General features: G+C 42.1%; 1 protein-coding gene across 14 annotated transcripts in view; it reads left to right on the top strand.

Annotated features, from left to right (window-relative positions):
• FLT1 (fms related receptor tyrosine kinase 1) overlaps positions 1 to 27,066 on the top strand; it is a 135,057-nt gene that overhangs the window by 86,653 nt on the left and 21,338 nt on the right. For all 14 annotated transcript variants that reach the window (XM_081004046.1, XM_081004054.1, XM_081004045.1 and 11 more), the window contains 4 exons: positions 3,055 to 3,201; positions 6,504 to 6,635; positions 14,970 to 15,076; positions 16,879 to 17,014. In XM_081004046.1, the coding sequence (XP_080860172.1) occupies positions 3,055 to 3,201; positions 6,504 to 6,635; positions 14,970 to 15,076; positions 16,879 to 17,014 (522 nt within the window). The remainder of the gene's footprint in view (positions 1 to 3,054; positions 3,202 to 6,503; positions 6,636 to 14,969; positions 15,077 to 16,878; positions 17,015 to 27,066) is intronic.

The following is a 27,066-nucleotide window of genomic DNA, read 5'->3' as shown; positions in this document are numbered from 1 at the left end:
AAAGGGGCTTAGAGGAGTCCCTTTTTGCATTGTAACTGATGCATAGATACCACTGCTAATACTGATTACTGCAGTTGCACTGGAAAGGGGTGGATTTTGTTCTTTGTTGGATGATTTATAATTCCCATATATGATGTGGAGAATAATTTAAAATTACATTTGTATTTCTTTAAGTGCATATTAAAAGTTCAGATGTGTATTTGCTGACTTATCGGTCATTCAACTGATAATATAAGTTGCCTCATAAAGAGATTCAATTGTTAAATGAAATGAGCTGTGCAAAAAGGAGCCAAGATATGTTTAATGTTTTCTTTGTTGGTCATATTTATGTGAGGGGTTTTTTTTTCTGTCTCAGGGTTAATTTTCTTCTTGCTACTGAAGGCCTAGGTCCACGAATTTGACGGTAGCAGAGGAATTTCTACTCCCTCTGCAATTCCATTCATGTTTCTGTAGTTAAAGGATACAGTCCACCATGAACTTCTCCTGTACTGAAATTTATACAGAAGTTCCCTGTCAATTGTATGCAAAATTGGCTAAATGGTTACAAGTGAAATCGAAAAGAGGTTTCTACCCTAAGGTCAAATGAAAAGAAGCTAAGCTAGTTAGAAGTGCTTGTGAAAATCCCAGTCTGTTACATTCATAAAACACAGAAGTAGGAGTAAGGGAAAGAATGATTTCTTGCCTTAATCAAGCATTTCCAAATCAGCTAATTATGGCAATAGCCTAATAGAAAGTATGTGGAAAGTGATGCAACCTTATCTTTAAGCAAGAAAGTGTTTTTCAATATTGAAAACGTGTATGGCTATAAACAAATTAAAATTAATCAGAAATAACATACAGACTTTGTGACATCTGTTTTTTATGGTTTCACTGTCTCAAGTGTCTTGGTTCTGCTGTTTTCTGTAGAAACCCATGGAACACAAAACTTACATACCGTATGTGGTTAGATTCATTCATCTTTTTCTCTTGGCAAACACATTTTCAACTATCATGCCTTTATAGATAGTACTTTGGCAGAAACAGAAATTAAATAAATGGGCAACAGAATATAAACTTCCACAATCCATTGCAAAAAAAGAAAATAACAAGGAGAAAACGTGGGAGGGTGTCTTGATCATTTGTGAAGAAGTGCTCTGTAACTACACCTCATGCTAGTTTCCTGGTTACGCTGCACCAAGCAGTTTATAATCTAGCTGGACACAGGATCAGTACTACAATATTTGGCAGAAATTATGTTCAGTTACTGGGATTATTTTTAGAAACAATTTTTTATGTTATGTTTTTAACAGGCTGTATATAAAAGGACAGAAGGAAGCTTACAAAATGGTTATTCTTTCAAATAATTGGTCTGTCATAATTAATGATAGAAAGCCTCATCAGATCTTTGTAGGAGTCCAGCTTTCCTACAAAGAGAGGAAAAGCCATTGTGTAGCCAAGTGAGCGCAGTTCTGACCTTGATCACATCACACAGGAGCATATTATTGCCAAAATGAAAAGAATCTTACCAACATCTTATTCTACCAATAAGCATTCTTTATTATCACAGTGAACATTGTCTAAAAGATTTCTGGTAGGGGCACCTGAAAAATGAACTAAAGGAACTTAGAGGAGAGAGAACTCCAGGATCCTATAGGATTTTTCAGGATCACATGTGCAGTGAGTTATCTTCATGAGATCTGTAGTTAAATCAATTAACAGGAACAGGACATTTGAGTGGAAATGGGTTGTGTCACAATTGGCACAAGAAATATAAATCATAGAGAAATATCTTTGCTAGATGGCTGTTCAAAACTGCTTAGGAAGAAAGAAAACCACAAAGGATGAGAGGAGTGGCTGGAAGATAGAAAGCTAATTAATTAGATTAGTCTCTTTTTCATATTTATATTTTATGAGGTTGCTGCCTTAAAACATCCCACATGGTGACTGACTGGGTAATCTGCATGTGGAGAACAAAACCACATTATGCGGAGATAACACTGAAAACAATTTGATTCTATACTTGGTTCATGCGTGGAATTAAGGCACTTGAATTATATGCCTAAATGTGCTGGGCAGCCTATTATTAAAACACATTTAGTAACCAGATGTTACTAAAAGGGATGAAAAATGGTAAAGCTACTCTGAGAGGTTCACAAGCTGCAGAATTTACAAAGCTCAATAAACAACCTCTCCAGTCCACTGAAGGCTTCAGATTGACTTGTTGCCATGTTATAATGTTCACTTGTTTTTTTGTTGGCTATTTGATGTTGAACTAACCAAAGGCCTCTCACCCCAGGCCTGCTTGTACTGTTTAGTTTTCAAGTATGGCTGTCATTATTATATTATATTATATTACATTACATTATAGCTTATGCAATTTATTTAAATGTTGCCCTCCACAAGACTCCTGGGAACTGTAGTTTTGTTAAGGGTACTTGGAATTATAACTCTGAGAGTGTAAACTACAGTTGTCAGGGTTCTATGGAAGAAGTAACGTGCTTTAAACATGCTTTCAATGTATGGTGTGTATGCAGTCTAAATAATAATAATCCAAACCACATTCACAATACAGACAGACAGTACTCTATTGTGCTTTGGGTTGATGATGCTAGCAAATATTTCCAGAGCTGTAACACATTTCAAACTGGAAGGAAAAGCCTGCATTCTTCTTTGTAGAGAAGTCACCTCAAATTTTGAATAAAAGCACCAACCAGCTTGGCTGATTTGTATTGTGCTGCCTCTTGTTAGTAGTGATTGATTATGGAGTGATACTGTCTACAGAACCAAGGTATATTCAGGATATTATTTTCCATGTATCCAAAGAAACAACATGGACAAATTCAACAGGCACCACTTGATCTATTTTGAAACTCTTGTTCTCTTGAGCTACTACAGCAACTACTTAGATGTACACTGTCCACGCATATATATATATCAAACAGAAATAAATATCAAACAGCTGAAAAAGCTATAGCTTGTATAGGGCAAGCAATTTTTATTTTTATTTTAGTTTTTTTAAAGGAGGCGGTCACGGCTATAGAAACATGCTAACTGATGTGTCAATGTGTTTTGTAGCTCAGGAAGCACCGTACCTGCTGCGGAACCTCACTGATCAGGTTGTCAACAGCAGTCACTCTGTTAGTCTGGAGTGCCTTGTTCATGGTGTGCCAGAACCTCAGATATCCTGGTTCAAAAACAACGCACAGCTACAGCAAGAGCCAGGTGAGTGCAGTACTCGCCATAATTTATTTCTAGATGACACAGTAACATGGGGCCTGCTTTGCAATTCACATCTCTAGGCTTACCCACTCTTAGAACTAGACGGCCGTTGCTCCTCACAGCTAAAAGTACAATAGACTGAGTACAGACCATTTGATGCTCCCAGATTGCATCCGAAATAAGCCATCTGAATCATCTGCTTCCCTCTTCCTCCTGGCAGATCCAGCTTTGATCAGCGCAGTGACAATAGCACCAAGCCAGCCATCGCTGTTCCAAACACCATGCTATACATCTTGTTTGTTTTTATATGGCAGATTTTTTTTTAATCCCACCCTTCAAAGAACATTTTCCAGGGTGGCTTGCAGAGAACAAGTTATGAGCAACCTCCTCATGCACTTCCTCTGTTGGCACCCTGCAATCACTGGAAGACCTGCCATCTGGAAGTGCCTTAAATGTACTTCAAGAATGCTTAGATCTAATGTGTTCTTGGTAGGCAAGTGTCCAAACACCCTCCCAATAAAAGAAACCTGACCGCCAGCATATAAAAGAAACTCGACTGCCTCCATAAGTCTGACCGTTATCCTCAAGCATACTGCTTGAGGGCCACCAAATTGCCTCCCCTGCCTATAACACTGTGCCAGAGTTTGGAGACCAATCTACTCACTAGAAAGTATAATTTGACATTGAAAAATGTGGAGTATTGCTAGATTGAAGGCTCACCCTCCCCAGCCAGAAAATCCCTCCTCATGGAGAACTAGTAGCTCAGTGACAAGCATTATAGCCTGTATTTTCCCTCAGATGCAAGTTTTCTATGAGGGGGGGGCTGGTTTTGTTTTTTTTTTTACTGAGGGGGGGAAATCCCCACTTAACACTGAAATGTACAGTCCAAAGATTTCTGGGCATGACCAAAGACTGCATCCCTGTCATTTATTTTATTTAAAATATTTCTAGACTGCCTGTCATCCAATAAATAGAAGAATTATTATTTTTATAGTTCAAATACAGTAAGACAGCAACCATCAAAAAAGGGGGATAGAGGTTTTTAAACAGATGGACAACTACCAGGGACACAGATTTCCTGCATTGGCAGAGGGTTGGATTAGATAACCGTTGAGGTCCCTTCCAGCTCTATGATACCATATTCACTTCTCAAGCTTAGAATGCTTTATCAGCAGCATTGCAAACTATTATGTCAACAATATATCATTATTATTTGTAGAATATCAGCAATGTGCATTGGGCTTTATATGGGTGTATTTATGGAAACAAACAGTAAGAGCAACATGTATTGTGGGGAGTGTGTTTGCTACTGCTTTGTAAAACGCCCTCATACTATAAATGACAGCCATGTCTGTCTTGCAATTACATTATGATTATGGCCTATGTTGAGCAAAGAGGAGAAAGCAGCAACATCTGGAAGAGTCTTCTCATAGCATATTTCCTCCATGATGACCAGTGCCACACACCCCCACACCTATTTTTAGCTATTTAATAGCGTAAGCAACTCCTTAAGGTCAGTCTCCTCATACAAGAACATTTACAATTGTACCATTCTCCCACCCCATTTTCCCAGGCAGTGAGAAGCTCTGGGGGGAGCCACTACAAGGTCAGTTTCCTGGTGGGGGAAAGAGTTCAGTGTCTTGCGCCATGTGTGTAAAATCTATTTATTTACTAAATTTGTTGGGCAGGAAAGGGACAGCCTCAGACGCACCCATACAGAGAGTGTGCTGATCGCAAAGTAGCTGCAGCTTGCTCAAAGGAAACAACGTAGGCTGAGATTCAAGTTGCAAAATCTCAGGGCTCTTCTAGACCAATGTTTCCCAACTGGGGGGGAGGGGCGTATGGCCCCTTGGGGGCCTCCATGATATTCAAAGGGGGCCACAGGTGAAAATTGTGTAAATGGGGGGCCACGGCACAAGACTAGGGCACCACAGAGGGAAGTGAAAAGTGAATTAAAAAATCCTGATTGGCTGGCTATCTGCTTGGCCAATCAAAAGAGGGTTAGGGGGTGGCTGACCAGGGCCTAGCGCTCCATGGGTGCTTTCTTGGAGCAGTCCTTGTTTGTTTCTGGCAGGAGAGGGCGATCGCTGAGGCTCCTGTTTTGACCAGTAGAGCCCGTGAACCAGAACCCCCAGCTTAGGTAAGCGCAGTGGCAGGGTGACAATGGGTAGGGCTGTGAGAGCTGGAGCTGCTTGTTGCTGCTGCCAATGCTGGGCCCAGCCTGGGCCTGACTCTGCAAAGTGCGGGGTGCAATCCATCCCAGCGCCTAGTGGAGCGGGGCCGTTTGAAGAAGAGGAAGAAGAAGAGTTTGGATTTGATATCCCGCTTTATCACTACCCTAAGGAGTCTCAAAGCGGCTAACAATCCCTTCCTCCCCCACAACAAACACTCTGTGAGGTGAGTGTGGCTGAGACACTTCAAAGAAGCGTGACTAGCCCAAGGTCACCCAGCAGCTGCATGTGGAGGAGCGGGGAAGCAAACCTGGTTCACCAGATTGCTAGACTACCGCTCAGTTTGGTGCTGCTGAGCGGCTCAGAGCCCCTTGGCAGCATCAGGCAGCGTCAACCCAGCTCCACAAGGCACAGGGTGCAATCTAGACCAATGTTTCTCAACATTTTTTCGACCGTGGCCCCCTTCTGACCTTGCTTCCTTCCTGTGGCCCCACTGTCTTACTGGTAGAAAGGTCATCCTTCTAGTCCAACCCCCTGCAAGGTTGGTCACTCAGCTAAAGCATCCATGACAGATGGCCATCCAACCTCTGCTGAGAAACCTCCAAGGAAGGAGAGTCCACAACCTCCTGAGGAAGATCCATCTTCCATGTATTATAAAAAGTAAACAACATTTATTTGACCCCAGTTATCTGACACAGAGGGGGAAACCTACAGATACAGTCCAAAAGGTGCACAGGGAGTTCTATATATATGGGAGAATATTACAAAGCAAGTGGTCCTCACTAACCTGGTGCAGTCTGGAAGCATCCTCAAGACTTCTGTCTCCTTTGTTAACAGCCTTCCATTTTTCTTCAGCCTCTCCCCACCCCCGCCTCAAAGTAGGTGAGTGTATCACCAGTCACCACCCACCAGAAGCTTTCAAGCTATTGACTTCCAAGTTATTACTGCCCATGAAATAAACCTCTTTCATTTCTAACTATAGAAAAAGACTAGAAAACAGGTAATATCACAAGAGAATGCTTAGAATATGCTTTCTTTTTGGGTTGCTTCCTACAGAAGATGATTCTGTTACACAGACAACCCTTCCTCTTTGTGCACTATTATAATTCATTTCAAATACTCCTCACTCCACAGGTATAATGTTAGGGCCAGGAAGCCAGAGTCTACTGATTGAAAGAGTGCAAGAGGATGATGCTGGACACTACCAATGTGTTGCTACCAACCTAAAAGGAACAGTGCAGAGTTCAGCTTACGTCACCATACAAGGTAAAGCATTGCATGTGTCTTAATTTGATTTGTTTTTCCTCTTTGATCTGCTCAGAAGTCCCCATTGCTTTTCATGGAGGAGAACTTGCTCTTCCTGGAGGAACAGGTAAAGTGGCTTGTTGACTGTCTGCACTATTTTTCAAACAAAGCCTTAACTAAAGGAAATGCACTAGGTCACAAAGGAAGCCAAAGGGAAATGCTAGATCAGAATTTGTTTATACTGACCTGAAAATAAGCTTTGCTGCAACCCAAGAATCGTAGGGTCAGGGTAGAAGGAGGGTGAGTATATTTAGCCTCCTTCAAGACGTCGATCTGTTTCATTTCCTGTTCCAGTCTGCTAGAGGCCAGGATGAGATATATTTGTCATTTTTGTGTCTTTGATTTCAGCGTAGACTGAGCTGTCTGATCCAGCTTAAGGTTTGCCCAATTGATGGTACATTTAAGAGTTATTTTGCTCTTGTCTTAATGGTATTTAACTCTCTTAAAAAAAATCCTGCTGAGTTTTCATCTTCAATAACATATTGTATCAGTAAATCTTACAGTCTAACTGTGTGCTCCAGTTACAGTGAGATCTCTCTCTTCCTCTAAATATTTGGGCTACACTATTGAGCAACAGTGGCTAAAGAACCCAGATAGTCCCTCGGATTTCCACCAAGGTTCTAACTCAGGCATAGGGAACCGGTGTTGCTTCTCCTCAGAGGTTTATCAATCTTATCAGTCCCAGGCAGGATGGCCTTATCAGGGATTATGGGAGTTGCACACTAACAATATTGGAGTGAGTGGACAAAACAGGTTTCTCATCCCTGTTTTAAGGATGCAGTTTACATGCTGCTCATTGATGAAAGGTAGGTGTTCCCTGTCCAGAAGGTACTTCCAGCAAAATTAAAGATCTATAGTATTAACCATGCTATTTTATGGGAAACAAATCATAACCGGAATAAAATTAATAAAACAAAACAAATGTGTAATGTGCCTTTCATAGAATCATAGAATTGTTGAGTTGGGGTCCCTTCCAACTCTACAATATTCTAGGATTCTATGGAAGGTACATTACACATTTTAGGAAGCATGATGCCGTTGCTGAAAACGACCATTCTATGTATAATTTTACCATTCTAAAACACATAATAAAACTTACTTTATTTCCTGACCACATCCAATTTTCTATTTTCATGTCCCTGCCAACAGCAACCCATGGTGTAGGAATAGAGAAATGCAAAGGTGGTGGTGTCAGGAGGACACAGGGTACGTTTTACTATGTGTTACAGCAGATGCAAAGGGGAGGAGTTGGTGGCAGCCCTGTAAAGTGATGGGCAAAGGCCCCTCAACTCAGTTTGGCATCAGTTTGAGCCCCTGATAAGAGCTCTGCCCTGGGAACACCCCAATTTCTTTTCTATTAATATTTTTAATTGAATGTTATCAGGTTATATCAGCACAACCCTATCAACAAAAAGTCAAACTAAAGAACAAAAAAAGACTGGAAGAGGGTGGAGGGGATGGGTCGGCATGGGCATGGCCAAGGGGGGGCAAGGAGGAGCAGCTGCCCCCCTAAATCAATAAAGATACATTGCAAACTGAGGTTCTCCCCTCCTAACAAAAGGCCTGCTTCCCTGAGCAAAAGACCTGCCCCCCCCCAACAAAAATCCTGGCTACGCCCATGTAGGTCAGTGTTCATAGGTTTTACTTCTTCCAGGAGTGTTCAGTTTATCATTTATTATTATTGGTAATCATCAACATTTCGAGTCCACACTTCACTGGAAGATGGCAGAGTAGTGTACAACAAAGTACAATGTATTTGACTGTGAGACCAGTGCCTGCACAATTCACACAGGAGTAATCCCAGGAGTTTCAGGGAAATTACATCAGTGGGTTGTCCCTATGTTTGACAGATTTGAAAAACAGTTTGTGATTCAAGCAGGAAGGAATCTGTCTGCCCTCCTTATTTCCTTTACAAATTATTTAGTCTCTCTGCTGATAGAACTAGGTGCTATTTTTGTATCAAGAAGAGATGAATGAAGAGTAGGACTCAGTTGAACTTTTTATAACCTCACTTACCTGGAAATAGGCCTTGTTGAATTCAATGGGACTTACATTTGAGTAGAAGATTGCACTGTGAACACCCTTGTCTAGCAATTATCTTAGGAGGCGGTATAATTGCTGTTACACATGTTAATATATTTTGTAAAGTTATTAACCATTTTCCCATTAAAGTAAGTTTTCAAATAAATTTAAACGAGATTTTAAAAACATACACGATAAAATCACAAAAATATTACAATTATACAACTGAACAGTAGCAAAATGGTTCATTTAGCAACCACACAAAGGTCTTGTGCGTAGCAATATTTTCATCCAGAAGTGTAAAGGAAGCAAGACATTGCTCAGTGGATCTTCAGAGATAGGGAATTCCATTTGTCATCCTGGAAAAATGTTACAAATGGGGTGCCTCAGGGTTCTGTCCTGGGCTCACTGTTGTTCAACACCTTTATAAACTTTCTCAAAAGTAAGTCATGCCAGACCAATCTGATTTCTTTTTTTTGATGGAACTACAAACTTGGTGAATCAGGGAAATGCTGTGGACATAGTGTATCTTGATTTCAGCAAGGCTTTTGACAAAGTCCCCAATTATATTCTAACAAGGAAGCTGGTAAAATGTGGGCTGAATGAGGTAACTGGTTCTACACTTGGGCAGAAAGAACTAGCTGCACAAATATAAGATGGAGGACACTCAGGTTACCAGTAGTACATGTGAAAAGGATCTAAGGCTCTTTGTAGACCACAAGTTTAACATGAGTCAACAGTGTGATGCAGCAACAAAAAGCTAATACTATTCTCCGCTGTGGGTAAAACCTCAGTGCCTAGGACTTGCTGATCGTATGGTCGGCGGTTCAAATCCCCGCGGCGGGATGAGCTCCCGTCATTCGGTCCCAGCTCCTGCCCACCTAGCAGTTTGAAAGCACTCTTAAGTGCAAGTAGATAAATAGGGACCGCTTTATAGCGGGAAGGTAAACGGCGTTTCCGTGTGCTGCGCTGGTGCTGGCTCGCCAGCTGCAGCTTCGTCACGCTGGCCACGTGACCCGGAAGTGTCTTCGGACGGCGACGGCTCACGGCCTCTAGAGCGAGATGAGCACGCAACCCTAGAGTCGGACACGACTGGCCCGTACGGGCAGGGGTACCTTTACCTTTACCTTATTCTCGACTGTATCAACAGGAGTATAGTGTCCCAATCAAATGAAGTAATAGTACCACACTATTCTTCCTTGGTCAGATTCCACCTGGAGTACAGTGTCCAGCTCTGGACACCACAGCTTAGGAAGGATATTGACAAGCTGGAACATGTGTGGAAGGGGGCGATCAGGATGATAACAGGCCTGGCAACTAAGCCTTATGAGGAGCGGTTGTGGGAATTGGGTATGTTTAGCCTGGAAAAGAGGAGACTGAGAGGAAATATGAAAGCTATCTTCCACTATCTCAAGGGTTGTCAAATGGAAGATGGAACAAGCTTGTTTTCTTCTGCTCCACAGGTTAGGGCCTGAACCGATGGGTTCAAATTACAAGAAAGGAGATTCCAACTAAACCTTAGGAAGAACTTTCTGATGGTAAGAGGTGCTAGAGAGTGGAACAGACTCCCATGAGTCTATCTCCTTCCTTGGAGATTTTTAAGCAGAGGTTGGATGGCCATCTGTCATGTATGCTTTAGTTGTGATTCTTGAATTCCAGGGTCTTGGACTAGATCACCCTTGGAATCCCTTCCGACTCTACAATTCTATGATTCTATGATTCTTACTTGCCTAGAGGTTGGAGATATATGTGTACATGTGTAGAAGCCTCTGACTTTTATGTGGGTGGAATGTAGCTCACTGTACAAAGGTAAGAGTCTCATCCATGCAACCCAAGTAACCTTAGGCAACCCAATTGATTTCATAAATTGGCACCTTGTTATGCAAATTGACTTGAACATTTCAAAATGGATTGTGAAACTCACTGCAGAGGAAGCTCAGGAAACTGAAAGAACAACATTATGAAATGGAAACTGTAGCAAACTGGTAGGTGTTCAATATGATTCCTCATCTTCATTTCCTTTCTATAACACTTTACTTTTTTAAGAAAAAAATCTCAAAGTGGCTTACAACCTACATTAAAGCATCAAATAAAACAATTCAGAATAACACACATAATTTACAGGAAACTAAAATATTATGTTAAAGATTTCAAAATAAAACATTACAAAAGGTCAACTACAGAATGCACATTTAACACAGCAAAGTTTTTAAAAAAACTTAAACATTTCAAAAGAAAACATTATTAAAGGAAGTCCAATATAAAATGCACATTAAAAACAGCATAAGTAGCAGACAATTTTTTTTTACCATAAGCATAGAAGACATCAAGAGTCAGGGCCAGATCAAGTAGTACCTCCCAGCTGCAATCTTTATCTCAAGAAAGCTGAATGAACAGTCATGTTACTATCAGATTACATCCCAAGTCTAGTCCAAATCTGGTTTAAAGGTAAAGAATGATAAGAAGGGAGAGAGAGCAAGGGCCTTGGAAGTTGCCCATCAAGGCTTTGCACCTGGATAGCAGACCCAACAGGCACACAGGTCATCTATAGTGAGGGGTATTGTATTTCTATTTAAATTATAGTATATTGTTTCTACATTTACATAGACTTACAGAATGTTATGCAAATCTGTATCTCTTTCCCTCGGTGATGCTTTTTTGTGATGTGTTAGCAGCCTCCCTATTAGATGCTTGTGATTTATATGGAACAATAGGCTGGCTCAGAAAAAGGCTATTTGTTTACATGGCTGGGAATTAATGTCGGCTGCTACCTCCCTTAATAAACACTCAGGAATTATTATTTTCCTGCTCTTTATGAGAGGAAAATGGGATTTAATTTAAATATCTGGCAACAAATAAGGCTCAAGTTATTACTTTGCCGAGATCCTGCCTTGGAGATGTAGCTACTAAAAGCTGAAAGACATCCAGAATGTGAGCAGTGGTTTGAAGACTCGCTTAAAAACAAGCATCACGGGCCTTCAGGCTAGCCAAGGACCCCACAAGGAAGACATTAATCATCCCTCTTTCCTCTGCCAAGACTGATGCTGAGCTGGGATGCCTGAGCAGCAAGAAGAGAACCTGGGAAATCATGTTCCAAGCTAGTTCTGCCAGCCATTTCTTCTTTGCTGCATGCTCTTATTAAGTCCTAAACTGGAATGACATTTGAAGCGAAACTTGGAGTAAGAGGCATGGAAGGAGTTTTTGCAGAAGTACTTTTAGGACACAAGCTGAAACTTGTGTTTTGCTTGTAAGAACTGAAGCTGTATTTTGTTTCAGAAATATTTATGGTGATTGCAGGAAATGCATGGAGGGAATATTTTGATGCTAATATTCCAGTGCAGCATGTTCATTGGCTTCTAATATTTTCCAGATTTAGGCTCCTTTGGTTGTTTGAGCCGATCCATTCCCCTTCACCGTATTTCCTTCATATATTGATCCGTATGTTTTCCTGAGATGTTTTCAGGCTTTATTTAACCTAGCAGAACCACTTAGGAAAGGGCTGCTGTTGTTTTTGAGATGGGCAGATCTCACCCACACTTCCACTTGTCCTGTGCCTAGAAAGGATGGGTCCGAGCGATTTTCTGCCCCCAAGCCACCAGGGATGATTCCATTATCTTACCAAAACCCTCAAATCATCTGAGTGTCAGTCGTGCAAGTACAGCAAACTGATAATATATCAAGGTCAAACCAAAAGACATAGCAGTGCAGATTGAGAGAAAAATGAACTGATTTTAAAGAAATTCAAAGAAAAGAAGGTAGTTAAAAATCTGTCTTAAAAGCATAAAAACAAAAAAGGTAAGATTTATTGATGTCATGGACTGGCTAGACACCGAGGAATGGTGGGAGGCACAAGCAGGGGAACCCTAATGGAAGAAGACTCAGAGCCCAGAGATTGGTGGTGGGAAAATGATGAGTGGTCAGAAGGAGAAGAGGGAGGATACTCAGAGGAGGAAGTGTTGGAAGCTGAAGAGTGAGCATGAAGAGTCTGTGGCAGAGAGAAGTCCAGAATAAGAATCAGAAGTGGAGGCAGGAGAGAAGGGAGGCCAAGAGGCAGAGATGAGTCAGACTGGTGAAGAAGCCAGGATGTCTCCCCATCCTGCTGTGACAAGCTCCTCTCCCCCCAGTCTCCCAGGACCAGGAGAGGTATGAAGTGGGAGAAGCAAAGACAGACATGCTGCTGTAGCCTCTGATTGCTTGGGAAAGACCCAGGAAAGGAGGAGACTTAGACAGCTACGGGAAGATGGGGACCCTCAGTCTCCACAAGTGCCTTGGAGGGGGGAGACCTACCAAGAAGAGTTGCTGTGCTCATTAGGCCTGGCACTCCTGAGCAGACCTTGTTTCTTCTGATAAATAGTTAACTTCACTTACTTTGTGTGATTTATTGCTGGCTGGCTCCATGACACTTACTCCAATGTATTTCTACTCTGCTTGACTGATAAAAAGATACCTGGGAGGAATCTCATGTTATTCAAAGAGTCTTTCTCTTTTAAGTTACTTCAAAGGATTTAAATGGTGGGCTCAGACGGGAGTGGAAGATGGCTGAAATCCATTGCTCCTAAGCACATTAGTCCAAGAACAAAGAAGCAGGAAGAAAACAGGAAACATGGTCAGCCAGTTCTAAATGGGGGTGGGAGCTCTCTTGAATTTCCGGGGTCCTGCCTTTAACAGAGCAAAGCAGTCTGGTAGGAAGAAGGGATGGCCAAACCCTACTGAGTATTGGGCTGATCCATATCTAACATGCTAGACAATGCCAGGCTTTATAGCAGCCAGTCAGAAAATCTGACCTCTCTAAGCCTCATGCAAAGGAAGGAAAATTTTGGACTAAGCTCTCTCAAGTGTTGAACGATTAATTAGTCTGAGGACAGATATAGTGATGCTTCACACCCTATGGGGCAGCCTGGCAGGAATTAGGAAATTCCTTTCAAGTGTTTACGGGCCACTCAGGCTGTCAAGCAGCTACATCTGGGGAGGAAGTGGGAGGGAAGTAAGGAGGCTTCTGTTGTGGTGTAATGACAGTCACTGATTCCATATTGGAGTCTGCACCGTAAGCCTTGCAGCAAAAAGAAAAGGGGAACATTTTTCCTTTTCGAAAATGGAAACTGGTATGGTTATGCTGTCACAGCCTTAGAAATCTGGCCAGCTTAAGCCACCCTTGCCCCAGGAAGTGCAGTGAAATGGTCTTACAAATGGACCTTGAACATTGGTTGGGAGTGGATGTGATCATCAGAATGGATCTTGAGTGATATTAAGATATAATGTAATCAATTGCTGATTAGATATACCCGAACAGGTGAGAGGCACGTACTTGTAAATGACTGGCTAGCACAGGGGTCTGTGATTACATCTCCATTTGATGATTAATATTCATTGTTTTAATAACAATGAGATGCATAGCTATAACAGGTGATAGGCACCTACTTTTCTGTGTTTGCTCTGAGCCTTGCAAAAGGGAGAGAATGGTTTGTAAAAGAAAGGAATTGTCAGAGTCTGGGAACCAGTCCAGGGAGTTTTTTTCCCCCTGGGCAACTACAATCCCTCAACTATTCCTTTGGTATATCCAAGGTATACCCTGTGGATGATCTACAATGTAAAAGAGTTTTCAAGTTTGTTTTGATGCCATGTGAATGACTGCATACAAGACTTAATATCTGTGCATGTAGTTGTCTTAGAAGACAAACAACACTTACCAAGTAATTACCAAACTTTATGTTTGGTAACTGTTTTTAAAATTTTCAATAAATTTGTAAAACAAACAAACAAACTATGGCTGTGTATGCTATATCTTTAAAACACACCCTAACAACACACACACACTCACCCAAAATCTTGGGAACTGTAGTTTGTTATGGGTGCTGGGAATGGTAGTTCTGATGGGGTAAGCTACAGTTCCCAGGATTCTTTGGGGGTGCTTTGAATGTGCTTTATAGTTATAGTGTATATGCAGGCAATGTTAAGAGAAAGCCAAGTGAAAAAACTATGTGATCAGCTCTTGTGGTTGGATCTTTTAAATGTTATCCCAAGACACATGATTTGCTCACAGAATAGAGGCCTTTACATAGCTCAGGTCACATTTCAAAGGCCGCAATGGAAATTGGTTGTGTATATCGTTCAGTAAGTCTTCCCAGACTATCACTCTCCGAAATGCAACAGCAGTTACTAGTGCAGCAAAATCCACTGTGCTGTTTTTCTTTTAGAGAAATGTCATGATAGGAGTTAGTAACAACTGTGGTATATCGGAGTGTTACATTTTAATTGTGGTTTTATTTTTCTCAGGAATTTCAGAGAGCTCAAACCTGGAGCTGATAACACTGACATGCACTTGCGTGGCAGCAACACTCTTCTGGCTTCTGTTAACGCTCTTCATCCGTAAGCTAAAAAAGGTGAGGCCAAAGGCACTGGCACTGAAGCCTCTTCTGGTTTTCCAAATGGGATATGCCTTTTTGTGTTATGTCCCCCCCCCCCATAACAGCTATTTTGGGACTGGCGCCCCCAGCACTCTCTCAAAATTCTAAATGTCCCCGTTGCTCCCAAAAGGTTGCCAACCCCTGTCTTAAGGTGCAGCAATACCCTTAACTGTTTCTGTGGCCACACAACTGCTCTCCTTTCTGTTCTTGAAAGATGTGAATTTCTGCCAGTTGTTGTAGTAGCTGAATGACATGCCCACACTATATCCATTGCCACAGCCAGTTCACACGGGCAAGGAGTGAAGCAGTGAGGTTGTCACTAAATGTCTACCACTGCAGAGCAGTGATCACAGAAGAGGTCAGGAGACAGCCTGATATTAGGTAACCATCCTGTCTCGTGAAGACAGCATACATATTCCTGTCAACACACACCAGGCTTGCTTGCTGAATTCATACTTCACCACAGGTAGAAATCCAGACTGACATGGCATTCCACTGGAAACAGCCACCTGACAGTGGATGGACCTGACAGTGTCCCTTTATCCAAAGCCTGGCTTATGGGGATGAAATAATTTCAAAACTATCCACGTTATAAATATGTTATTTCAAATTGTGCTTCATTTGTACTGAAAGTAAGATAAATCTTCAATGCTGATTTGTGTTGGCTTGAGGGAGATTCTTAGCAAGGTAACAGTTTATATGCACTAATTTTAGCTGCTTTGAAAGGCAATTCAAGTCGTCCCATTAACACAGGAAAGAAACTGTTCCCTTTGTCCCTGAATCATAGATAGGCAGCCTGACCCTGTGCACATGTGTTGTTGTTGTTTAGTTGTTTAGTCGTGTCCAACTCTTCGTGACCCCATGGACCAGAACACGCCAGGCACTTCTGTCTTCCACTGCCTCCCGCAGTTTGGTCAGACTCATGTTTGTAGCTTCGAAGACGCAATCCAACCATCTCGTCCTCTGTCGTCCCCTTTTCCTTGTGCCCTCCATCTTTCCCAACATCAGGGTCTTTTCCAGGGAGTCTTCTCATGAGGTGGCCAAAGTGCACATGTACTCAGAAGTAAATCTCTCCAAGTTTGAGAAGGCTTGTTCCCATGTATGTATGCATCGGATTGCAGCCTTAATCCTTCTAACAGCCTAATGAGTCTAAATTACTTGCTAGGCATCACTATGTGGAAATAATATTGCGTAGGCAAGAGCCTACAGGGAAATATGAATTCTTGAACATTTGAAAAATGTGTACACAAAATGTTACTGGTGAATACTTTGCAGATTACATCTCAGTCTTGCACAACTTTCAAACCGCATTTGGCGACTTTTTTTAAGCAATAAGCATTGACAGCTGAACTCATCTGTTGCATATGCCAGTATTTTCTTTTGTACAGTTGTCTGCCAAAGCTATTTTTAGAGGCTGTAGTTAGTCATTTTTCTGAAAATACACTCAACTGAAAGTACAGACTGGAATCTCTGTCACATGGCAATTATTTGAGGAGGTCTTCATATGGATTTAATTGACGAAATCAAGCATGCAATACAGTATATATATGAGAGAAGGTGGTGGAAATATCACCAGAATGAAAAAAATACATGGCAATGTTAAAATGAAGCATCTTTAACAGATTGTACATTGGAGCATGAAATGTGTATCCATATGGCAAGAGGTGCAGCAGTCATATCCAATTAACCAATCACCTTCCTGACCAAAGCCAGGCGAACTTACTCAAGATGGCTGTGCATTTTGTAGTGACTTGGGGATCTTTAACATTATTTTCCAGCCTTATTCTTCCGAAATAAAGACAGATTATTTATCAATCATAATGGATCCTGAAGAAGTCCCCTTAGATGAACAATGTGAACGACTTCCTTATGAGGCCAGCAAATGGGAGTTCGCCCGGGAGAGGCTCAAACTAGGTAATCATGTGCTTCTTTCTCTACTATTGCATGCGATTCTGGGTTGGTAGGAACAAAATGTAGGTTTCAACCAGCCTTCCCCAACCTAGTGCCCTCCAGTTGTTGCTCGACTGCAGCTCATGGAGGATAAGGCTATTTGTGGCTACTAACCATTATGTCTATGTTTTCTCTCCACTGCCAGAGGCAATACGTCTTTGATCACCAGTTGCTGAGAATTGCAGGTGTGTAGAGTTCTGTTGCACTCAAGTCCTGCTTGTGGGCTTTCCATAGCATCTGCTGGGCATCTGAGAACAGGATGTTGCAGTAGATGGGCCATTGGCGTGATCTAGCAGGCTCTTCTTATATCCTTGCATTAACTGCAGATTAATGCTGCAAAGCAGCTTTTATTTATCAACTATTTTTTTTCTGTTAATGGGAACTGTTTTTATTTCAGAAAACAAGATTATGCCCCTTAATTGTTACTGTTGCCCTCTGGTTCTGAAATGGAATTGCTTTAAAAATAACTCTCAGTTCAATTGTTGCTATCTGGCCTCTGCAGACGTATTTAGAAACCAGATGTAGGGATCACAGCATCTGCACAATTCATCCCTTTGAGGGGGCAGAACTAAACTGAGCGTCACTGTTTCATAACCGATTTGTAGGTTATTTTCCTCCAAGGGATGCATTCACAAGTGTTGAAGAATTGTTGTGTAACAGGAATTACTATCAGTTTCCTCCTGGGTATCAGACACCCATGGACTAAAAATCCTGGAAGCAGGTAGACAAACCTGTGCCCTGGCCTCCAAATGTAAAAGGGAATCAGTCCAGACAGTGATGTCACTATGATATCAAGTGACTGGCAGGTGGGTGGCCCTGCCCACCTGTCATATTTGGTGCCCCAGGTCGGCGGTTCGAATCCCCGCAACGGGGTGAGCTCCTGTTGCTCGGTCCCTGCTCCTGCCCACCTAGCAGTTCGAAAGCACGTCAAAGTACAAGTAGATAAATAGGTACTGCTCTGGCGGGAAGGTAAATGGCTTTTCCGTGCACTGCTCTGGTTCGCCAGAAGCAGCTTAGTCATGCTGGCCACATGACCCAGAAGCTGTACGCCGTCTCCCTCGGCCAATAAAGCAAGATGAGCGCCACAACCCCAGAGTCGGCCACGACTGGACCTAATGGTCAGGGGTCCCTTTACCTTTACCTTTTTATAAGGAAGTAAGTCCCATTCAATTTGATGGGTCTTAACATAAGAACATCCAGGCCCATCAAATCTAGCAACCTGTTCTTACAGTGACCAACCCGATGCCTATAGGAAGCCTGCAAGCAGGACCTGAGCGCAAGAGCACTTTCTCCTCCTTCTGTTTACAGCAGCAACTGATATTCAAAAGCATGCTGCCTCTGACGGTGGAGGCAGACCTCTTTGTCTTGCTCGTAAGTAAGCATGTTCTTGTTTGGCTGTAGCCCAACATGTTTTTAAAGGGTACATCTAAGCCATGCAAAGTGTGAAGAGAGCATACGTGTTTTCTAACACATGTCTGTGTACCAGAGAGTTGTACTTGCCAGGGACCCCTCCTAGACTATAGCTCCCTGTCCAACCTACACTTGTTGGCAAACCAGGTACTCGGAGCATGCAGTATGGAATTCCTCTCCCTGGCAGGAACTCGTTAATTCAGTTCCTTAAGTTCTATCTTGCATGTAAGAGCTGAGGCACAAATCTGGAATGGGAGCAGTGTAAATGTGTGTGTGGAGGGGGGTGGGGGAATGGCATAAACAAGGAAAGAATGTTGTGATCATGAATGAAAACCAGATTCTGAAAAGTTGGCTGGGTGCAGCCTGTTTGCTAAATCATCTCCCGCACAAGTCCCAGTTACGTGGAAGTCAGTCCAACCTCTCATTGACCTTGGCAGCTCCTATTGCTATTATCTTGTAAATACGACGTGTTCTTGTTTAGTTGTTGGAAGTTTTTTTTTTAGTCTCACACATATTTTCTTTCTACACTTTCCACCTTTTCTTTATCAGGCCTATTAACTGTAATGCATAGCTATAAATTGTGAACCAGTCAAGTGTATTAATTTGTAACGCTGCTAACAGCACCTCACTCAAATAAGTTCCACTGATGAGCTCACTGGGACATACTCCCAGGAATGCGTATTTAGGATTGCAGCCTAGTCTTAGTTCAGTAACTGCCTGGGGCTGAGGGTGAGCGGGGTGAGCCTGACTTCCAGACATTCATTCCCAGATGATGAATCACAGAATCATGGATTCAGAATTGTAGAGTTAGAAGGGACCATGAGGGTCATCTAGTCCAACCCCCTGCAATGCAGGAATCTTTTGCCCAACATGGGGCTCAAACTCACAACTTCGAGATTAAGAGTCTACCAACTGAGCTATGTGAAATAACATGTGAAGTAGCCAGTGGATTGTGCCCACTGTCCCCATTCCCACCCTCCACACATTGATGTGAATTTCTCAATAGAGTCTACGTATGAGCATAGATTCTATTCAGACCTCCAGAGGTGAACACATGGAAGTTGGGAGCAGGGTCAGTGAGCAAGATCTCCTTCCTTCTCCCAGTGTTCATTAACCATGGATCCTAAAAGTTTGCATAGAGCTAGCTTCTGTCTAAATCATCTTGTGCTCCTCTCATCCATTGATTCACATGACTGATGAAATGTCCTTAGGGCCTATATTTACAACTTCTTATACTGGTGGTTGTAGAAATGCTAATGATTAAATGAGGTATGTAAATGCCTTGAATGAAAGGTTGGATTTTATACCCTTTTAATGGTCATAGCTTCTCTCAAATAACATGAGGAATTATAATTTGGCAAAGATACTGAGAATTCTTTAATAGAGATTCCTAACCCTCCTTTGGAGGAAGAGTGAGGTATAAATTCAATAAAAAGGAACAAGAATTATTCTCAGAACTACAGTTTATTAATACCCTAGAGCGAATACCCTAGAACAGTTTCTTATACTATGGTTCTAAAACTATGGCAGTTTGTGAACAGGAGATCAGGAGTGGATAAACAATAAAACAATAAATAATATTAAAAGAGAAGTGACAGTCACTACAACTTAAGTAGTGGGATTAATTATTACTCAAAGCTTGATTAAAAATGACCAGATATTAGCCTGGCACTGAAATTAAAACAAGATTTGCATCTGGCAGATCTGAGAGTGGAGGGCATTCCCCAAGTGGTACAGCATTACAGAGAAGGGCCCCTCTTACATACCCCATAGTGTGGAACATCCAAAGATGGGATATTGAGGAGGACCTCTCCAGAAGATCTTTATGATCAGACAGGACACTAAAAGAAGTGCTTCTTCATTTAGGGCTTTATAGGTCATCACCAACATCTTGAATGCAGTTCAGAAACTTACTGGAAGCCTGTGCGGTTTCTTAAGAACCAGTGTCCTATGGCTGCAGTTCAGTGCTCTACTTAAGAGTTTAGCAGCTGCAGTTTTGAAGTTATCTTCAATGACATCTTCAGATATGGCATGTTACAGAGCATGCATTAACATGGCCAGGTTATCTGTATCCAGGGATGAACATGGCTCGTGAGGCAACTGAAGTTGGCCAAAGACACTGTCAGCCACTAAAAACAACAGAGTCTCCAGTGACAAGTTTGGACCCAAAGTTAAGAATCAACTCCTTCAATGGGAGGGCAACCCCCTTCTAGAGCAAGCAGTTTCCCCAATTCCTGGACTCGTGAACCACCAATCCACAGTGCCTTGGTTGGGTAGGGATTCATTCCCAGTTTGTTCTCAAGCATCCAACCCGTTACAGAAGTAGAAATAAGGGTGGAATAACTGTATTACTGTGCCTCCAACTATCATTCCACAGAGTCACTGCTGTAGTATACCATGGTTGATGGTACTGAATGCTGCTGAGAGGCCACCACACTCTCTGTCACAAGGGGACATTAGCCAATGGTTGGAAACTTCTACAAATTGTTTCAGGAAAGGGTCATCCACAGCCCCCCCTTGGTTCAACATTATATCATAGACTCCTATCACAACATTATTTTAATTTCTTCATTTCTTTTTATCCATGTTCTATTCGCAGTGCTACCATGATCACTGTTTTTAATTTATGTGGAGGGGTGCATTTGTTGATGTTCCCTTTCTGTTTCAGAGCCTTCAGTTGCTTCATTCCAGTTTTGGGAGTTACCCCACCAAGGCTCAGTTTTATCTATCAAGCTGTATTCACCTTCCTGTACTAGGAGTTCAAGTTCATTTTGTTTATTTCCCATCCTCTGCACACTGAAACCCATGGATATTTTACTTCAATGTCTCTCCTGTGGAGTTTGCCTGGCACCAGCCACAACTTCCCCAGCCTCCCCTGTACCTCCCAAGTCTCTATCTTTAGTGCTTATCTTTGAATTTACCTTTGGGCTATTGTCTCCATTCCCCACGGATTTAGTTTAAAGCCCTCTTGATCAAGTTTGTCCTGCTTCTGCCAAACACATTTTTCTCCAGTCCTCATGAGGTGCAGCCCATTTCCTGCCTGTAGTACTTTGTTAAGGAAGTTTGTACTGTGTTCTCAGAAACCAACCCTCTCCTGTCGACACTATCTGCACAGATGAAATACTAGTCTCTTTCTTTTTAGTCCTCTGCCTTTTACAGTAATACTTGGCAAGAACACCACCTGAGCCCCAAGGTACTTCACCTTCCTCCCCAGAGCTTCAGAGTCAAATGTGATATGTTCATAGTTGTGTCTTGTGGCGCCATTTGTCTCCTTGTGGATTAGTAAGAAGGGATAATAATCAGTGAGCCTGAAAAGTTTTAGTGACCTGTCCTTCATATCCTGGATCTGTGTGCCAGGCAGACAGCGTGCTTCATGAACAAAAAGGTCCGGTTGGCACACAGCTGCCTCTGTACCTCTCAGTAGGAAGTCCCCAAGCACCACCACCCTTGTCCTCCTCCTTCCTGCACTCAGTGGCTGAATCATCTCTGTCCTTGAAGGGTTTGAGAGTCTTCCTTTCCCATCTGGTATATCCTGAGAATCACTCTCATTGGACAGATAATAAAAGTGATTTCTTAGTTCCAGTGCTTCAAAATTCTACTCTTTTTTCTGTCGGTAGCTGTCTTCCATGCAGTTTCCTCCTTGTTACAGCTCCCATCTTCTTCCTTGACAGTTTCTTCCTGGTTATGGCAAGGGAAGCTCTGCAGTGCCACAACAGAACCAGCCAGACAATGTGGCCCCAGCAAGCACTCCAATGGTGGCAGCTTTAACCTTCAAAGTCCTAAAGATCTGAGCCTAGAGTAGCCAAAGCAAGGGCCTTCTCATTCAGTTCACCAAAAGCTTCTCAAATAATCACATCCCCTACCCACTTGTGCTACTTGGGATGCATATGCATTGACACACCGTTAACCATTCCTTTGTTCTTCAGATGTTGTTGTTGTTGTTTGGTCATTTAGTCGTGTCTGACTCTTCGTGACCCCATGGACCAGAGCACACTAGGCACTCCTGTCTTCCACTGCCTCCCGCAGTTTGGTCAAACTCATGCTGGTAGCTTCGAGAACACTGTCCAACCATCTCGTCCTCTGTTGTCTCCTTCTCCTTGTGCCCTCCGTCTTTCCCCAACATCAGGGTCTTTTCCAGGGAATCTTCTCTTCTCATGAGGTGGCCAGAGTATTGGAGCCTCAGCTTCACGATCTGTCCTTCCAATGAGCACTCAGGGCTGATTTCCTTAAGAATGGATTGGTTTGATCTTCTTGCAGCCCATGGGACTCTCAAGAGTCTCCTCCAGCACCATAATTCAGAAGCATCAATTCTTTGGCGATCAGCTTTCTTTATGGGTTCTTCATATACCAAAGCTCAAACTTGAATTCATGTCTCTTCAACAAACTCCCATAGCTGGAAAAACTACTTGCTGGTTGCAAGGCTGGCCTGGCCTCTTCCTATCAAGTGGAGATGGGGATGAGAACACAAGTAGAGTCCTCCTGGATTGGATTAATGTTTCAACTATTCCAGTATGCTGTTTCTCACAGGGACCAACCACATGCCTCTCAGAAACCAAGAAGCAGAACTGAAGGCAACAGCTCTCTCTAGCAGCTGCTATTTAATGGCATACTGCCTCTAAATTTTAATCTGAATTTTCCTCATATATATTTGCTAATCTAAAGATTCCTTTTTTCTTCTTATTTCTGCCTTTTGTCTAATGAGGAGTGTGTGTGTGTGTGTTTTGCTTAAGGCATGAGATGGATCTGGGTAACAACCAGGCTATATGTTTTCAAAAATTGGGATCAACTATTGTTCCTTTATCCTAAAAAAGTTAGTTATGTAACCTGATACCTGCAGGAAAACATGTCGGAATTCCTAGGGATGGGTATGAATAAGTAAATTTTTGTTTCTCTCATTTCTCATCTTTCTAATCCTAAATTCAGTTCTCCACATTTCAAGTTTGCAAATTTTTAAAAAAAGTTCTGTGAAAATTCATCAACATTTGAGTACAAATTTTTCCTAATACGCAAGTTTGAGAAGTATACATATTTTTGCAAAGCATTTTGCAATGCATTGTTGCCATGAATGTACGCTTTTTGTGCACACTTAACCCTCAGGTATGCATTTTTGTACACGTCGCTTGTCTGGAGAACTGAACTGCTAAATTTGGAGAAATGCAAATTTCGAAGGATGGCTGTGTTTGGCTTGCATATTGTTTTGGAAAATGCAAATTGGATGGGTCACCTTTAAATGTGAACTGAATTGAATTTCTTTCTCCACCTCCACCACCTGTAACACCTAGAAAAGTCTAATTCAACCTCCAGTCTCCATCTTGGAAACGAGTCTAAATGCAGACCTCATTGCTAGGACATCCAACCTGTTTTTTTGTACTTCCTCCCCCCATTACTATTTTCCCTGTCACCTCACCCCACTCCCAGCTCTTAGTAGCACCTGGCCTAATGAAGCATTTTGGAGCATTTGAAAGTTTGCTTATGGTTTAGTGACATTTCAGTTGGTCCTGATAAAGGTATTGGCCAATTGTGAGTGTTGACTCTTCCTCACCACCACCCGTTTAAGGATCAACACAGCAGCCTTGGCTTTTTAAGTGTCCATTGTTACTTATAGACTGTGAATTTGTTGAATCCCTGTTTAAAGCTACTGGCCATCCCATCTCCACATCCTGTGGTGGTGAATTTCATAAACTAATTAGGTGTTGTGTGAAGAAGTAACTTCTTTTTGTCTGTCCTGAATCATCGGCCAATCATTTTCATTGGATGAGAAATATACATAACTAACACTAGCATAATGTTGGCCATCTGCAGTTTTATTATATAGGAGATGTTCTCCCATCTGGAAACTGTCTCAGATTGCAAGGAAAGTCATAAGGACTTGATTGAAGGCAATACTGCTTGTCTCTACATGGGAGTAAGTGTTAACAGGGCTGGCCATCTTCCTTTTGCTAGGTGATTAATGATAAATTTTAATCGGTCATTCTTTCTCCAACTTGCCCATTAGCTCTGTAAAATCTCATACGTTTTCATTTTTTAATTATTTTTCATTTTTTATCATTTGTGAAGTATCTAGTAACCTTATGCCCACAAGAAGTTATTACACACAAGGAATAAATAAAGCTTGGTTTATTATATGAAATGAAAGTGACAGAATATATATAAAGGCTGCTTCAGATAGCAAAAATTAAAGCAGGTAGCAAATCCTACAATACATACACGCCTTGATCTAAAGAGTGAAAAATCTAACTATCCCCATAAGCCTACAGGAAAGTAAGTGTGGCAATTTTGCCATAGAAACCACAGGGAAAGCAAGTTAAAAAATGGAGAAAGGGAAAGAAAGCTATACCTGTCCTTCAGGCAGAATGGTTTTTGGATTCCTGGAGGGCACTGAGTAAATTTTTTGTTGGAGCTAGGAGAGCTGACGAAACATTGAGAATCCACGGCTTTTAATCCAATGTCATCTAATGGAGAAGGGAGGGGGGCTTTGAGATGAGCAATTCCTATAATTCCAATGGTTTTATTGTTCCGTTGGATTTATTTCAGAGTTTTCTGCCTATTTCCCACTTTGCTTATTTGCTTAATAAAAGTTGAAGGAATACAATCCTAGTGGGCAGTGATGAAAACTGGCCATCCTTGTCAGCCTCCTGTCTCAAAGTTTTCCCTCATCATCTTGATGGCATCCATTCAGATGTAAAGTAGATTTTAATGGTAGCTAGACGCGGGTGGCGCTGTGGGTTAAACCACAGAGCCTAGGGCTTGCCGAACAGAAGGTCAGTGGTTCAAATCCCTGTGACGGGTGAGTGAGCTCCTGTTGCTTGGTCCCAGCTCCTGCCAACCTAGCAGTTCGAAAGCACGTCAAAGTGCAAATAGATAAATAGGTACCACTCCGGCGGGAAGGTAAACGGCATTTGCGTGCGCTGCTCTGGTTCGTCAGAAGCGGCTTAGTCATGCTGGCCACATGACCCAGAAGCTGTACACCAGCTCTCTCGGCCAGTAAAGCGAGATGAGCGCTGCAACCCCAGAGTCGTCCGCGACTGGACCTAATGGTCAGGGGTCCCTTTACCTTTACCTAGACTTACATATGCTGATCTCTACACAAGGTGTGAGGAGCTTCAGGGTGTGAGCTGGCCATTAGCCTAGTGTGAGTATATACTGTATCATAATTTGGCTCTCTGCAACAGATATTAAATTGCAAATGTTTAGAAAACAAATGACTCTTGTTACAGTCTCTGTATGAAGAAACATATGCAAAGGGTTCTATGCTACCATTGTTTATGGTGGCTGTAGGCATACCATATGATACCCATTAAGCTGCAAACAGTATGGCAGATCACGCCCCCACTTAGGCCTTTTTTAAAATCTCAGTGTGCTCTAACCATTCAGTTATTCAATCAGGAAACAGCTTTGTGTCAAGCAGAAAACAGACTCCCTGAATTTGCACAGCCCTGTAGCCAGGGTGGAATCACTTAGTGTACTACCCAACCTAGGGCGGTCCTTTACCCCACCTAGGATTTTTATTTTAATTGGATCTTTAATAGTGGCATAACAAGCACTGTCTGCATTGAAAGAATGACAGCTTGTTTTAAGAAAAAAAAGAGCAATTCTATGTTTGTTTGTTTGTGTGGCTCCCTCCAGGAGTGTAGTGGTTGGAGTCCAAAAGTCTGCTCACACAACATTTCCCCTGACTCAGAGTGGCTCTTTCATGATCTCAGTTACCCTAAGTGAACCTGGAGGTGTGGGGTGGGGGAAAACCAGCCTGTGTAGTAGAAACATAACCCCTAAGAGATTGAGTTAAATATTAGGATTATCTATTATAGGCTAAGGCGACACCTTATGCCTTTGATTTTTCCCTTGCTCTGCTTTTCAATTGCCCTTCCAGATGTCCTCTTTACTGTGTATTCGTGACGATTTGTATTCATGCTGGTATTGGGGCAGATATACAGATGATCCCGCTTTCAATACTGCTGTGCCAGGTGAAAAGGGGGCGATGGGGGAAATAGATTTCAGTGGGACATAAATTGCACCTTACATTCCTAATAACGCTGCTCTGTATACCATTGTCTTCTGAAGCCGCTGGAGGGATTTTCTGTGGCTTGTAAAGTGAGGAGAATTTGGTCCAAGAATTCAAATATCCAAATAGTCTCTACAAGTTCTTAGGAGCCAATGTTTGGCACTAAAACATAATGTAACTGAAACCAGAATATCAGAGGATTTTTAAAGCGGGGGGTGGGGAGAGTTTTATTAGTTTTCCATGAAACAGAGATTGTTCAGATGGAAAAGATATCTGGAAAACATGCCAATACAACAATACCCCTGTGGTGTTTTACTGAGTACAGAGAGAGTTTACAAGTTGCTTGTTCCAATATCCTAAGTAAATGGACTATTATTGATCAAAACAAATGCCAAATTCTCAGAAAACAATGAGCTTCCAGGAGTTAGGTTTACAACAGATGGATGCCTGGTCTGCACGGGGGTCCTAAGGGCTCCATGACAGAATCAGGCTCCTGCAACACAAGCAACAGGTTTCGGTGCCCTTTATCTCCTTCACTTTACTGATGTCCTCGTGATTCTGTGAATCCAGGTGGACAGATGTTCAGATGAACACACATTTTACC

Source organism: Podarcis pityusensis (genome assembly GCF_964106645.2).
Source record: "Podarcis pityusensis genome assembly, chromosome: 4".
NCBI classification, from domain to species: Eukaryota; Metazoa; Chordata; class Lepidosauria; order Squamata; family Lacertidae; genus Podarcis; species Podarcis pityusensis.
Note: the sequence above shows the minus strand (reverse complement) of the source record. Positions and strands in the feature narration are given on the sequence as shown.